The sequence below is a fragment of the Oncorhynchus tshawytscha genome, linkage group LG25 (genome assembly GCF_018296145.1).
Source record: "Oncorhynchus tshawytscha isolate Ot180627B linkage group LG25, Otsh_v2.0, whole genome shotgun sequence".
In the NCBI taxonomy this organism is placed as follows: domain Eukaryota; kingdom Metazoa; phylum Chordata; class Actinopteri; order Salmoniformes; family Salmonidae; genus Oncorhynchus; species Oncorhynchus tshawytscha.
The window spans coordinates 9,895,707-9,912,487 of NC_056453.1; the positions used below are offsets into that span (position 1 = coordinate 9,895,707).

The 16,781-nt window shown below is 41.5% G+C and overlaps 1 protein-coding gene across 2 annotated transcripts in view; it reads right to left on the reverse strand.

Moving 5' to 3' along the window:
• Positions 1 to 5,240: 5,240 nt before the first annotated feature.
• LOC112224168 (dual specificity protein phosphatase 3-like) overlaps positions 5,241 to 16,781 on the reverse strand; it is a 28,246-nt gene continuing 16,705 nt past the window's right edge. Inside the window, exon 3 of one of the 2 annotated variants that reach the window (XM_024387532.2) lies at positions 5,241 to 5,491. In XM_024387532.2, coding sequence (XP_024243300.1) covers positions 5,337 to 5,491 — 155 coding nt within the window. In that variant the 3' untranslated portion in view covers positions 5,241 to 5,336. Of the gene's footprint in view, positions 5,492 to 10,461; positions 13,037 to 16,781 lie in introns of those variants that run through there. The other variant, XM_024387531.2, reaches the window with a different exon arrangement.

Consider the following 16,781-nt stretch of genomic DNA (forward strand, 5'->3'; position numbering starts at 1 on the left):
CTTTGTATTTGTCCCATTATGGCGTCTTTGAGAGCACGGCAGTGTCATTGAGGCCATCTCCATCCTTCCTTAACCCATCCGAAGTCCCACCCAGTTGAATGGTGGAAAGTCTCAATTGCAATGTGCACAATTTTTTTTTGTTTTTTTGCAAGTAAAGATCTCGATCCATCTCTATGGTGTCACCTCACCCACCAGCCTTATCTGACACTTGCCTGACGACTCACCATGAATTTAATTCCGCTGCTCTATTGATTGCTACATACATTCAGTCTGAAACTTCCATCCTAGAAGTAGTTTGCATGACCTCAAAATAAGGGGCATTGTACAAAACAAATTCATCAGCGGTTGGATTGCCTAATTAACAAATCTAACCAATCAGAATATCAAAGATGACAACGTCATCATGTAGGCTGGCTTTGGCTCAACCCATCTGTTTCTGGGACCAATCAGAACTGTCAGAATGAGTTCTCATTCTAGAAATCGTCGGGGAGGGAGGAGAATCCAGACTCATCGTGGAAAAGAAACATCAGTTGGCCGGAGCGATGTGGAGGGGGGTAGCCAGGTAAATCTGACGTGACCAATGTGAGGAGCTGTGTTTGTGTCACCTTTGAGGATTTGATTGACAGGGAGATGATCACAAAAGGACTCCCCAATAGAAATCTGTATCGCAGCTGTTGCAACGGTGAAATACAGCCCAACGTTTTCAATGCCAGTCAAAAGTTCATTGCGCTGAAGCGTGGAGTGAAGACTGAGAGAGTACAGTAAATGCATTATGGTAGTATTCCTCCTGTCAAATGTGTCAGAGATAGAAGGCTGACAAGTATCACTACATTACTGCAGATATAGACAGGTTTAGAGTGAGCCCACTGGGCACAAACTGGCTGAATCAATGTTTTTTTTTCAACATATTTGGTCAATGTATTTTGTCAACGTATTGTAGAAGTAGAAAATAGATTTGTTTTGAAAAAAGTAAATCAACTGTTGTTTTGAGGGTGAAATTTCAACCACAGGATTATGTCATCATGGAAACCAAATTTCAACCTTGACAAACCTTTTCAAAAAATATGTTGAATTTGTACCTTTGATACGACGGCACATCTTCAACGTTTGGTCAATGTATGTCCACTATCCCCAAAAAAATGTCAATAGGTTGGGCAGCAACTCCTACTGGAGAAATTGATCTATCTATAGCTTTCATTTAGTTTCCCATCCGGGTTTTTTACCAAGCCCAGCTATGATATTTGCCACTGACTATTACCAATGTGCTATCGTGAGAATGATTGAGAGATCTCCACTTAAATATGAAATAGACCCACTGTTGCTATCAAAGTCATTCCAAATGGTAGGTTTAACAGAAAAAATTAAATGTGACCCTAGTTTATCACTCAGGCCTATATAGAATGTGCAAAGTCATCAATGGCTATTGTTTCAATTCAACACAGAATTCAATAATAGAGACACTACAAATAGGCCTAGGGTTTCAAGCTCTGGTTGATTTCAAATGTGATGATATTTAGTGATATTGAATTGTGTTTGGTTGTCAACGCAAGCAAATATATACAGTGCCTTGCGAAAGTATTTGGCCCCCTTGAACTTTGCGACCTTTTGCCACATTTCAGGCTTCAAACATTAAAGATATAAAACTGTATTTTTTTGTGAAGAATCAACAACAAGTGGGACACAATCATGAAGTGGAACGACATTTATTGAATATTTCAAACTTTTTTAACAAATCAAAAACTGAAAAATTGGGCGTGCAAAATTATTCAGCCCCCTTAAGTTAATACTTTGTAGCGCCACCTTTTGCTGCGATTAACAGCTGTAAGTCGCTTGGGGTATGTCTCTATCAGTTTTGCACATCGAGAGACTGAAATTTTTTCCCATTCCTCCTTGCAAAACAGCTCGAGCTCAGTGAGGTTGGATGGAGAGCATTTGTGAACAGCAGTTTTCAGTTCTTTCCACAGATTCTCAATTGGATTCAGGTCTGGACTTTGACTTGGCCATTCTAACACCTGGATATGTTTATTTTTTAACCATTCCATTGTGGATTTTGCTTTATGTTTTGGATCATTGTCTTGTTGGAAGACAAATCTCCGTCCCAGTCTCAGGTCTTTTGCAGACTCCATCAGGTTTTCTTCCAGAATGGCCCTGTATTTGGCTCCATCCATCTTCCCATCAATTTTAACCATCTTCCCTGTCCCTGCTGAAGAAAAGCAGGCCCAAACCATGATGCTGCCACCACCATGTTTGACAGTGGGGATGGTTGTTCAGGGTGATGAGCTGTGTTGCTTTTACGCCAAACATAACGTTTTGCATTGTTGCCAAAAAGTTAAATTTTGGTTTCATCTGACCAGAGCACCTTCTTCCACATGTTTGGTGTGTCTCCCAGGTGGCTTGTGGCAAACTTTAAACAACACTTTTTATGGATATCTTTAAGAAATGGCTTTCTTCTTGCCACTCTTCCATAAAGGCCAGATTTGTGCAATATACGACTGATTGTTGTCCTATGGACAGAGTCTCCCACCTCAGCTGTAGATCTCTGCAGTTCATCCAGAGTGATCATGGGCCTCTTGGCTGCATCTCTGATCAGTCTTCTCCTTGTATGAGCTGAAAGTTTAGAGGGACGGCCCGGTCTTGGTAGATTTGCAGTGGTCTGATACTCCTTCCATTTCAATATTAATCGCTTGCACAGTGCTCCTTGGGATGTTTAAAGCTTGGGAAATCTTTTTGTATCCAAATCCGACTTTAAACTTCTTCACAACAGTATCTTGGACCTGCCTGGTGTGTTCCTTGTTCTTCATGATGCTCTCTGCGCTTTTAACGGACCTCTGAGACTATCACAGTGCAGGTGCATTTATACGGAGACTTGATTACACACAGGTGGATTGTATTTATCATCATTAGTCATTTAGGTCAACATTGGATCATTCAGAGATCCTCACTGAACTTCTGGAGTTTGCTGCACTGAAAGTAAAGGGGCTGAATAATTTTGCACGCCCAATTTTTCAGTTTCTGAATTGTTAAAAAAGTTTGAAATATCCAATAAATGTCGTTCCACTTCATGATTGTGTCCCACTTGTTGTTGATTCTTCACAAAAAAATACAGTTTTATATCTTTATGTTTGAAGCCTGAAATGTGGCAAAAGGTCGCAAAGTTCAAGGGGGCCGAATACTTTCGCAAGGCACTGTAAACATTTGAAGGAGATGCATCTTCTGCTTGGATAGTTCCATCTGTGCCACTGACTTATAGGATGTGTTCATACAGTCAAATTGGAGTGCCAGAGTGCGCTCTGGGCGTTTCGCAAATTCAGATTGTCCGTTCGTAAATGGACAGCGTTTCGCTCTCTCTGAGCGTTCAGAGCGCAGACTGCACGTCTGGCGGAGGGTGTAGGGTTGATCCAAGCGTTCTGACCCCACAACAGCTGTCAAGCACTCAAGCTAACTGGCTAAAGTTGGCTAGCTTGCTAGCTACTTCAAGACACAAATGAGTGAACACCTCACTGACTGTTTTACTCACTCTAGCAAAGGTGCAGAATCTCGAACGGCATTGATCATTTGCACCATGTACTTTTAATGTAATCTCAACTGCAATCCATGGTCATTTGGTTCTGCTTTTGGATGTTAACACAGCACAGTGATAACACACTATTCTAAATATCGGACATTCTATTCCCATTTGAACTTGGCTGTGCTTTTAAATGGTTGAAAGCTTAGTGATACATTTTTGGTTTAGTTGTCACCCAAATGTATGACTGTTTTTCTATTGGAATTTGGTTGTGCGTTTAGATGGTTGAACGCATAGTGAAACCACATTGGAAATTCAACTTGTGGCTTTTTATCTATGAGACAAGGCGGTGTGCTGCCCAGCGGGAAGAATCCGCTTTCTGTTTTAAGGCTAAAGGCATAAAATATTCTGAAGTAGAGCTCTCAGGTAAGCACTTCTTTCAACATTCTCTCATGTCCTCCAAAATCTCGTATCACTTGAATTGAACAGTATTTTCACATGGCCTTCAAGTTTGTATTGCTTGAAGTCTCTGTTCAGGCCAGGCAGGCCTTTGACCGTGGATGGTCATGGCCTTCTCTTCTGTGTACTCTTGTGATTTGGGACTATTGTGTGCTCGGTTTTTCCTAAATGCATTCTTCTCCTCTGTGGTAATCAACGGCCCATCAAGACAAAGGAAGGGATAGCTTGCAGCATAAGATAAGCTCCAGTAATAAAATCTTGTCATGCGAGCAACACCGCTCCACATAAAACATGTGTCCTTCTCATGCATGGATCTACTTGGATGCGCTCTACCAGGAAATCGTGGAATTATGAGAGTATTTTCCCAATGATGTTCTACCATGTTTACAGGGTAATTGATGGGGCCAATGTCAAACACAACAAAGCAAAACATGAGAGACATGGAATATCTAAATATGCGCTGTAACTGTCACAGATCAAGCTAAATGACGGAGATTAGTTTGGAGAAAACAATATGGTAACACTACTTGACACCTAGTGTCAGAACAGTCATGTCATAACAGCTGACAAACCGGTCATAACACTGTCATGACACATATTTGCATGTGACATAATGACTTTATTTTATGGCTGATTATGGACAGTGTCAAAAACCCACCTTTCCTTTTGTTTGTTTAAGTTTCTTAAATCCATTGTGTATTCTGTAGTCATGGTTGTTAAATCATATTCTTAATAACTTGCAGAAAACACACTTTATGACACTGACAGGAAGCATTGGGACCATCCACTTCACTTTGACTAATAAAATACTATATAAAAACATAAGACAGATAGGCCTATCATGTACATGCCCTTATTTCAGTCATTAGTCAAAAAGGGGGGGACTCTAGTCCTGCTCCTGAAGTCATTCCAATCAGCAACAGAGCATTGGGGTAGGTGCATGTCTGACACTGTGCACAATTACAATGATCATTTAACAAAAGGTCAAAAATCAGAAAACGTTATACAACATAAAAATCACTGTTGACATGTAGGTTATGGTGGAATAGAATGGAATGTTTTGCCTCGTCTGGTAGGTTGTTTGTTGGACACTTATGGAGTCATAACCAGCCATAAAAATACACCAAAAAGGTCATGATCATATTGTGTCATGATCATATGACAAGTTGTCGGCTGTGACGGTGTCATAACACTAAGTGGCAAGTAAAGTGTCATCAAAAATACTGTATCATACACACCAGCTGAATTTTTTTTGCCATCCACCAAAACAAAAAGGTTAACATCTTAGCCATTTATTGTTCAACATAACACTTTAAAAACAGGTCAGAAAAATAACATAGCAATTCAAAATCAAGTGCACTTAACCCAGCAGTCATCTCCAACTGCAAAGGTGCTGTCCTTCCAAACGGTGTGAAGAAAGCACATCTTCAGTGTAAGGCTTTTGGGTGGGATTCGGTGTCATTACCGTCATGATGCATTCCCTGTGATGAGTTTCCTGCTCCTTCTCCAGGCAGTGCCCGCTAACCGCTAGTATGAAAAGAAAATTAACCCAACAAACCAATACTACACGAATGTAACATTGTGAGAACGTGAGAGGATAACTGGGGTGTGGAAGCCAGGCAGTGTGGGGGTCATTTGTGCCAAATCTCCAACTACTCCATAATGCCTGAAAGGATTGGAGGGGGCACGGATGTCACCGATGGCAACATGGAGTAGGAAAAAGTCAAGTGACATTTAGGTCTGTCTGAAACCCAAGGTAAATCAGTTTGGGCTGGAAACATAAAAGACCTTCAGTGAAAGTGAAGGGTGACTTAGGGAGGCTGGGTGCTGGAATATGAAGTGTTTAAGAATAATAAAAACAGTAGCATTTATTAGTACAGAGAAGTAACTAGAAACAGCATACTGGTACACAATGATATATTACTATAGGGCTGATTAAATACCTTTCGTGATTGTAAAATACAGTGACTCACAATAGCCAGAGCGCAATTACTGTAACTTAGATCTCTCTCATATCGTAATATACAGTAGAGTAATATCACATTCTTAACACATCACATTGCAAAACCATAAGCACAGAGATGTTACATTAATCTTTCAATTGTATATTATATTCAAGAGTGAATATACAGCACATAAATTACATTTCATGGCACACGTTATTCAAAACAGACAAGAAAAATAGTCCAGTCCATGTTTCACAATACGTACAACTGTATAATAGACAGAAAACCAGGACTAATGATAATTTGCAAATAAATAAAAAGTGTCAGCTTAATGGCATTCAATAACTGAATAAATTGTGCAAAAACCACTGGAATCATTTTAAACAGCAGGGGGCAGTGTTTATCCTTCAACACTAACAGAAGGGTGTGTTTGATGCTGACCTATGGAGCTGGTTCAATGTATTTTACAACCCCTTGTTTGTTATAAAGTTAACCATTTTACCTAATTTGTGGTAAAAATGGGTACTCAATCTGTAAACTGTAGGCAGGCAGTTAATGCTGAATTTTTTTTTTTTACCCTCATCTTAGACCAATAGCCAGAAATTCTCCCAATGGGTTGAATAACTGAACCTTTAAAAATGGTAATCAATACGGTTTGGGGAAAAAAAATGGTAGGCTCTACAATAGACACTATTAGATGTGTCTATTGTAGTGCCTATCGTTGTTCAGTAGGAAAACAGATGTATGGACCTGATAGAAAGAGGCCTATTAGAACAAGATAGACAACACTCCTTTCACGTTACCAAGCCAGTCATTTACATTGTAACCAGCTTCTGTAGGTTGCTTGGAACAGAATATCTTGGCACACTGTATGTTTGTGTTGATGGAAAAAAGGGTCTCAGTAACTACAGTAGGTTAGGTTGTATAAATCCTAGGTCTTCAGATCATACAGGAATGTTAGACATGTCTGGACTATCACTTTGTTTTAAAATGGATTCATTAGGGAAAAACAAAAAGGTTTGCGGTGTTGGCGTGATGGTGGTTATGAATGGTAGTGTGTGATGCGTGAATGATGGTTGGTGTTACGAGGCAACTTGGGGTCAGAGCATCAGAGTTAGAGAACATCCTATTAGTTAGCACCATGGAGTCACAGAATCGATACTAATCAAAATAGATCTACAAATCACTCCATCTTTTATCCTCAACAAAACAGATATAAAAATGCATGAAAGCATCTTTTAAAATACAGATATTGGAATATAAGGGAAATGTAGAGGAGTTAGCGGTGGGAGGATTGAGTGATCTAACATTGGACAGAAACTAAGTGTGTAAATGTTGAATTTATGGGGCAATTAATTTATAGAGCTACAGTAATGATACAGTATAACAATTAAACACATTGCTTAAATATGTATATACATGATTCATATTTATATTAAAAAAAGGAGGAATAGATAGTGCTGTGTGAGATAACGCAACCTAGAACTAATCCCACTTCTATTCCTTCCATCCGTGGACACACCAATAAGTCAGTAGACCTCTATGGTGAGCGTTATCCGATTTGACACATGGGACGAACAGGGTGAACAAAACGGTTCTAGAACACTCTTTAGTGCATCATGTCCAAAATGGAGTGATGCTGGTCATTAGAACTCAATGTCTGGATCCAATGTCTGTCTTTCACATTTTAAGATGACGTCAAGTCAAAAGGCAACACCGGATATCTGAGGGGTGACGTTTATATCTTGGATTCGATCATACAATATACTTTAATAGGATGGTAGGGCATTGAGATATTTAAGCCAAAAGAGGCATAACATTAGCATACACATATTTTGGTGCAAGGCAGTGAACATGTAAGGGCCAATTGGAATTTCTGTGAGTGACGTTGATCGACAGCAGAACTGTAGATCTATGGGACGGACAGAACGGATGTGTACTATGGAATTAATAGGCGGTAACTCTGGCACAGTAAGTGCGTATTCCTTTAGCTGATACCATGGTCTGATACCAGACCTTTCAGGTCTCTATGGAATGATTTGTTGATATACCAAATATCAACCAACACTAAATTTGTCCCTTCCTGGTGTGATGGCAAGGTGCTTCGCTGTCACACCCAATCAGGAAGTCTAGACCAGGTATTCCCAAACTGGAGTACATGTATCCCCAGAGGTACGTACGCGTAATGCCGTCGAGGGTACGCCAAATAAAAATGTGATTCACATTAAAAAAGTATATTTATATTTTCCAACACAGCCATAAAAATCTCATTAAACCACCGAAATAACAAAGTCAAATACAGGTAGCCTAGTCAAATAATTAACCGTTGAGGGAATTCCAATTCTCTCCCGAGCCCGTACGGGAGTTGTAGCAATGAGACAAGATAGTAACTACTAACAATTGGATACCACGAAATTGGGGAGAAAAGGGGGTAAAAAAATAATTTAAAAGGCCAGTGTCCATAGAGACACATACCAGCTCTACTGGTAGTACTGCTACTTCCAGCAGTACTAGACCTGCACCTGTCGACAACACAAGTTGTTCTGCTTCCACGAGCAAATCCAAAGCTAGCATCAATAATTCTACATGTTGTAGTCCAGCTAGCATGGACACTGACAGTTGTAATTCTGATGCAGCCGAAGAGCTACTGGCCCCTTCTCCGGGAAAGCACCGAACAGACCGGGATGTTGGACCATCGATGAGAACTACATTGATTTGGGGTTCACTAATATTGGGAGTAGTGCCTTTCCTCAGACAGTGTGTTATATGTCTGAAAGTACTCTCACAACTCAATGAAACCTTTACTCTTGCGCAGACATTTAGAAACAAAAAAACATGCCAATTTTAAAAGTAAGCTACAGGAGTTTTTGGAGAAAGAATTAAGATGACTTTTGAGTAGTAAGACGTATAAAAAGCAACATATACCATTAATAAGAAGGGGCTAGAAGCGTCCTATATGGTGAGCTACTGAGTGGCTAGGACAGGCAAGCCCCATACTATTGTGGAGGACTTCATTCTTCCTGCTGCCACGGATATGGCTGGGACAATGCTGGGGGAAAAGGCCCCCCCAAAAAAACTATACAGTCAATGCCTTCATCAAACACTGTTTCACGACGCATCAGTGACATGGCAGGAGATGTTTTGAAACAATTGCTGCTTCGCATACAAGCCAGTGAATTCTGTGAGTTACAGCTGGATGAGTCAGATGTGGCAGGCCTGGCACAGCTCCTGGTATAGGTCTGTTACATTTATTGGGGGGGGTCAATTAAAGAAGACATCCTCTTCTGCAAACCACTGGAAACCAGGACAACAGGAGAGGATATTTTTAAAGTACTGGACAGTTTTGTTACATCAAATGGACATGTGGTAAAGATGTGTCGGTATCTGTACGGATGGTGCAAAAACCAAGACAGGGAGACATAGTGGAGTGGTAACGCGTGTGCAAGCAGTTGCTCCTGACTCCACTTGGGTACACTGCAGCATCCACCAAGAGGCTCTTGCTGCTAAAGGAATGCCTGACAGCTTGAAAGACGTTTTGGACACTACAGTGAAAATGGCTAACTTTGTTAAAGCAAGGACCCTGAACTCTCGTGTATTTTCTGCACTATGCAATGATATGGGTAGCGACCATGTTACACTTTTACAACATACAGAAGTGTGCTGGTTATCAGGGGCAAAGTATTGACACAGTTTTTTTTTTAATTGAGAGAAGAGCTTAAAATTAACTGACCATAGTTTTCACTCGTCTGACCGCTTGCATGATGACGAGTTTCTCAAGACTGGCCTATCTGGACGACCCCCCCATATGTGATATAGCAAAGCACCTCAGTTGGGTGCTCAATTACGCAGGTACTTTCCCGAAACTGATATCGAATCCAGTTTATCCCTTTCATGCCCTGCCTCCAGTCCACTTACAGATATCTGAACAAGAGAGCCTCAAAATAGCAACAAGTGGTTTTGTGAAAATGTCATTTAAAATCAGAAGCCATTGCCAGATTTCTGGATTGGGCTGTGCTCAGAGTATCCTGCCTTGGCAAATCACACTGTTAAGACACTGATGCCCTATGCAACCACATACCTTTGTGAGAGTGTATTCTCGGCCCTTACTAGCATGAAAACCAAATAGACTGTGTGGAAAAGGATTTAAGACAGACTCTCTCCAATTACAACCCAACATTGCAGAGTTAAGTGCATCCTTTCAAGCACACCCTTCTCATTAACCTGTGGTGAGTTATTCACAATTTTCAATGAACAAATATGGTTTTATAATAGATAGTAGATTCTAAACAATTGGATACCATGAAATGGGGAGAAAAAGGGGTAAAATTAAAATAAATAAAATGTTTTTATATGTAAGATGTTAAAGAGCAAAATTATTATTATTAATTATTATTATTGCCCTGGTCCTATAAGAGCTCTTTGTCACTTCCCACGAGCCGAGTTGTGACAAAAACTCACTCATTCTTATGTTTAATAAATCGTATAGTGTGCGGCAGGCTTACAATGATGGCAAAAAAAAAAAAACTAGATTTGAGAGTGCGCTGACCCTGGTGCTAGAGGGGGTACGCAGCTGGAGGTTGAACGTTTGAAGGGGTACGGGACTATAAAAAGTTTGGGAACCACTGGACTAGACCAAATGTCAAAACATTCCAGACTGGTCAGGGATCATTTTGTTGGTGTCATGACATCATTGTAGTCAGACAGCCCTGGCAGTGGGATACTATGAAAATATTGTGCTATAATCTATTATTTGTACCTCAGAGCTCCAAAAGTGGCACACAGGGAGAGCTGTCCAGTGTTCTAAACCTATGGTCTAGGGAATGCTTCATTGGTCAGGTCAAAACCTCACACTAGGATAACTTTGGGGCTGTATGTACTAGCAGTGGCATGTATGTTATTGGAATATAGAGAGAGAAGATGGGTGACAGAATATACGTTAAAGCACTGAGCCATGGTTAGAAGGCTTCCATCTCTCCTCTGCCTAACATAACTCCCCTGCTGTTGGGACAGATGTACCCAAGGATACCGGCAGAGAGGACAGAGGACAGCAGCGTGACAGATACTAACTCTCTCTCTGACACAAACTGTGTGTGTGACCGTCAACATGCATGCATGTAGTGCCGTGAAAACCCCTTTTTGATTTTCAAAACGTTTGCCTATTTTTGATACAGAACGTTATCACTGCATTGTCGGAACTAGAAGCACAAGCATTTCGCTACACTCGCACTAACATCTGCTAACCATGTGTATGTGACAAATAAAATTTGATTTGATTTATCAGATCTTCAAAACCTAATACGTGAGTATACTAATAAATTATACAATTTTTTTTTTTAAAGTAAAAAAAAAAAAAATTCCCTTGTGTTGCACCCTTACACTCAATAACTGGTTGTACCACCTATAGCGTATGTGCGCAACCAAATGCTTCCTGTAGTTGTTGATCAGTCTCTCACATCGCTGTGGAGGAATTTTGACCCACTCTTGCATGCAGAACTGCTTTAACTCAGAGACACTTGGGAGTTCAAGCATGAATTGTTCATTTCAAGTCCTGTCACGTCGGCTCAAATTGGGATTAGGTGTGGACGTTGACTAGGCCATTCATTCCTAAAGTTTAGATGTCGCTTTTTAGACACTTTGTGCGTTTTGGATCATGGTCTTGCTGCTTGACCCAGAGATGCTTCAGCTTACAGTGGCTGGCCTGACATTCAAGTAGAAATCATGGTTCCCTCTATTTAAAAAAAAAGGCAAGTCGTCCAGGTCCTGAGGCAGCAAAGCATCCCTAAACCATCACATTACCACCGCCACGCTTCACCCGTTGGCATGAGGTTCTACAGGAGAACGTCAGGTCATCCGTCTGTTAAAGCTACGCCAGAAGTTAATGGGTATATGTAGGAGGAATGGACATGGTAGGGTCAATGGAGGTTGGATAAGAGCCAGGAGCTTGGAATGTTACTGAGTGAGGGAGGGAAAAGGCAATCGCATGGTTGCGGTCACTGATAAGGGTGGCTAGCTGTGGATTAAAGAGGTAAAATGGGGGCCCGAGGTCAGGTCACATGAAGTGAGAAAGAACCGTTTATTACCCAGATCACTTACTTTCCCGCCCAACAACGATGTTTAGGGAAAAGGAGACTCCGTCCTAAAGTGGAGGATAGAAATACTTGTGCTGGAGGAAACACTACCGTCTTATGCAGCTGTATGACCCAGTGGGTGAATAAACTTGGTTTGAGCTTTACTAGTTATCTGTGAGCTTTACTCTATTGTAGAGCCTAATAGCTGGCGCTGCAAGCAGGGTCAACCACGATTTAGTCTAAATAGAGAGTCAGAATCAGTGAAACAGGAGCCGGCACCAAAAACAAGGTAGGCACAGTTCCTATACCCGTTATCACTCATTCTGACATCTTGTGGAGATGAGTCGTAGGCTGAACCAATTATAGGAGTCGGACCTAGGAAGCCTGAGCTTATTCAGTAGTCCCATTGTATCACGACCGATCGTAGATTTAGGATATTTGGTAAGTCACGGAAGGTAAGCCCGAGCAGGCTAGTACCTGCAGAGGGTAAGTCCTAGGAGGAAAGGGGGCAATTACTTTTCCCCCCAAACAGGGGCATTGGGTGTTGTATAACTTTGTTCACTCCGGTTCCCGTTATCTAATCTTAGGTTGAAGCTCTGCTAACATTCCGTATAAAAAATAAATAAACAAAAGTTGAGAAAATTAGAAAGGGGGCAAATAATTTCACAGCACTATATGTATATGCATGCATGTTACAGATTGTGGATGTACGTGTGTGCATGTGTGTCTGAGTGATGTGTTGCTGGCCGGGGTGGAATGAGTCTGGTTGGCTCTTAGGGAAGCACAGGCCTTTCGAAGGCGTTAAGTCATGCTCTCTTATTTGGTCTTCAACTTGGCCACCTTGTCTGGCATCACCTCATTCAACTTGCCCTCTTTCGCCAGCGTCTCGTTGAGTTGACACAGCTGGCGCAGAAAGCCGTCATTGGGGCCGATCGCTCTCTTGAGCCTCACTGTGGCGACCGCCACCCGGGCGTCCAGCTTGTGGCGCAGCATGAGGTAAGCGATGACAATGGTGGGCGAGCGGCTGTAGCCCTCTCGGCAGTGGACATACACCTTCCCTGATGGACAGAGACAGACACTTAGGGCTACGTCCCAATTCTCTTTAAGCAACTCCTTTCCTTCATGAACACTGACGGTTGAGAGGACTGGATAGGGTTACACTAAACTGCTCGCAACCATCAAATCCTGTCAGATCTGTGGTCTTAAAAGGAATACAAACAAAAAAAGGAGAGCATTTAAGGCATTAGGATTCTGACGAAGACTGAAGTAAAAGGAAATAGAGGGAAGACTGAGGTACAGTGTTGACAGGAGGTGAGAGAACAGATGCTCCAAATTTAACCTTGCCTGGCGAAGCATCTCAGCCAGGGAGATGCGAATCTAGGGCCCGACCCACACGTTTGTGTGTGTTGAGGATGATACGCATAGCCTACATATCCAGGTGCGCACACTGATCTGATGAGGCTATGGGAAGTGGTAGGTGCAGTGAAGATGGTTGACATTGACTTGTCTGCCGCAGATGTCAGGCCCTAGATTTGCATCTAATATATATATATAGTGCGGCAAAAGTATTTAGTCAGCCACCAATTGTGCAAGTTCTCCCACTTAAAAAAATGAGAGGCCTGTAATTTATCATTATAGGTACACTTCAACTATGACAGACAAAATGAGAAAAACAAATCCAGAAAAATCACATTGTAGGATTTTTTATGAATTTGCAAATTATGGTGGAAAATAATTATTTGGTCACCTACAAAAAAAGCAAGAGTTCTGGCTCTCACAGACCTGTAACTTCTTTTTTAAGAGGCTCCTCTGTCCTCCACTTGTTACCTGTATTAATGGCACCTGTTTGAACTTGTTATCAGTATAAAAGACACCTGTCCACAACCTCAAACAGTCACACTCCAAACTCCACTATGGCCAAGACCAAAGAGCTGTCAAAGGACACCAGAAACAAAATTGTTGACCTGCACCAGGCTGGGAAGCAGCTTGGTTTGAAGAAATCAACTGTGGGAGCAATTATTAGGAAATGGAAGACATACAAGACCACTGATAATCTCCCTCGATCTGGGGCTCCACGCAAGATCTCACCCCGTGGGGTCAAACTGATCACAAGAACGGTGAGCAAAAATCCCAGAACCACACGGGGGGACCTAGTGAATGACCTGCAGAGAGCTGGGACCAAAGTAACAAAGCCTACCATCAGTAACACACTACGCCACCAGGGACTCAAATCCTGCAGTGCCAGACGTGTCCCCCTGCTTAAGCCAGTACATGTCCAGGCCCGTCTGAAGTTTGCATTTGACCTCTGTCATTGCCAACAGAGGGAATATAACAAAGTATTGAGATAAACGTTTATTATTGACCAAATACTTATTTTCCACCATAATTTGCAAATAAATTTAAAATCCTACAATGTGATTTTCTGGATTTTTCCCCCTCATTTTGTCTGTCATAGTTGTAGTGTACCTATGGTGAAAATTACAGGCCTCATCTTTTTAAGTGGGAGAACTTGCAAAATTGGTGGCTGACTAAATACTTTTTTGCCCCACTGTGTGTTTGTGTGTGTGTATTATATATATATATATATACACACACACATACAGTGCCTTGCGAAAGTATTCGGCCCCCTTGAACTTTGCGACCTTTTGCCACATTTCAGGCTTCAAACATAAAGATATAAAACTGTATTTTTTTGTGAAGAATCAACAACAAGTGGGACACAATCATGAAGTGGAACGACATTTATTGGATATTTCAAACTTTTTTAACAAATCAAAAACTGAAAAATTGGGCGTGCAAAATTATTCAGCCCCTTTACTTTCAGTGCAGAAAACTCTCTCCAGAAGTTCAGTGAGGATCTCTGAATGATCCAATGTTGACCTAAATGACTAATAATGATAAATACAATCCACCTGTGTGTAATCAAGTCTCCGTATAAATGCACCTGCACTGTGATAGTCTCAGAGGTCCGTTAAAAGCGCATAGAGCATCATGAAGAACAAGGAACACACCAGGCAGGTCCGAGATACTGTTGTGAAGAAGTTTAAAGTCGGATTTGGATAAAAAAAGATTTCTCAAGCTTGAAACATCCCAAGGAGCACTGTGCAAGCGATAATATTGAAATGGAAGGAGTATCAGACCACTGCAAATCTACCAAGACCTGGCCGTCCCTCTAAACTTTCAGCTCATACAAGGAGAAGACTGTTCAGAGATGCAGCCAAGAGGCCCATGATCACTCAGGATGAACTGCAGAGATCTACAGCTGAGGTGGGAGACTCTGTCCATAGGACAACAATCAGTCGCATATTGCACAAATCTGGCCTTTATGGAAGAGTGGCAAGAAGAAAGACATTTCTTAAAGATATCCATAAAAAGTGTCGTTTAAAGTTTGCCACAAGCCACCTGGGAGACACACCAAACATGTGGAAGAAGGTGCTCTGGTCAGATGAAACCAAAATTGAACTTTTTGGCAACAACGCAAAACGTTATGTTTGGCGTAAAAGCAACACAGCTCATCACCCTGAACACACCATCCCCGCTGTCAAACATGGTGGTGGCAGCATCATGGTTTGGGCCTGCTTTTCTTCAGCATGGACAGGGAAGATGGTTAAAATTGATGGGAAGATGGATGGAGCCAAATACAGGGCCATTCTGGAAGAAAACCTGATGGAGTCTGCAAAAGACCTGAGACTGGGACAGAGATTTGTCTTCCAACAAGACAATGATCCAAAACATAAAGCAAAATCTACAATGGAATGGTTCAAAAATAAACATTTCCAGGTGTTAGAATGGCCAAGTCAAAGTCCAGACCTGAATCCAATCGAGAATCTGTGGAAAGAACTGAAAACTGCTGTTCACAAATGCTCTCCAGCCAACCTCACTGAGCTCGAGCTGTTTTGCAAGGAGGAATGGGAATAAATTTCAGTCTCTCGATGTGCAAAACTGAGAGAGACATACCCCAAGCGACTTACAGCTGTAATCGCAGCAAAAGGTGGCGCTACAAAGTATTAACTTAAGGGGGCTGAATAATTTTGCACGCCCAATTTTTCAGTTTTTGATTTGTTAAAAAGTTTGAAATATCCAATAAATGTCGTTCCACTTCATGATTGTGTCCCACTTGTTTTTGATTCTTCACAAAAAAATACAGTTTTATATCTTTAATGTTTGAAGCCTGAAATGTGGCAAAAGGTCGCAAAGTTCAAGGGGGCCGAATACTTTCGCAAGGCACTGTATATACACATATATATATATATATATATATATAAATAAATAAAAATAAAAAATATAAATATAAATATAAAAAAATATATAAAAATAAATAAAACACACGCTCAGTCAATAGAACATGCAACCTGGCTGGCAACACACACTCGTCCACTTGAGCAGCCCGGCTGACGAGTCACATGCTCCAACGCTGACATTTCCACAGCTCTGCACGGTGGTCACAAAATGTCACTGATCAAGCCTCGGTGGGTTACATCAGGACACTTTACCCATCAGGAAGGGGCTGGTGTTACGGCATCGTGTGTCTCGTTGGAAAGATGTGTCCACCTCCTCTACTGTCGTACACTGATTTACTGGGGTGTCGACGCAGCTGCCGCCTAATTGGCTGAGAATTAAGATATTATAATTGTGCCGCTGTGTCAGGGCTTCCATTAAATCCACGCCACAAAACAGTGTTCAGGGCTTCAATGAAATGGGCCCCCAGGGTATGTCAACACACCAGTAACATTTGGGAGAGGAGAAAGGAGCCAGAGGTGTGGTCAGCGATAGATGGCTGTTCTTGTTCTTTCCGTCTACAGA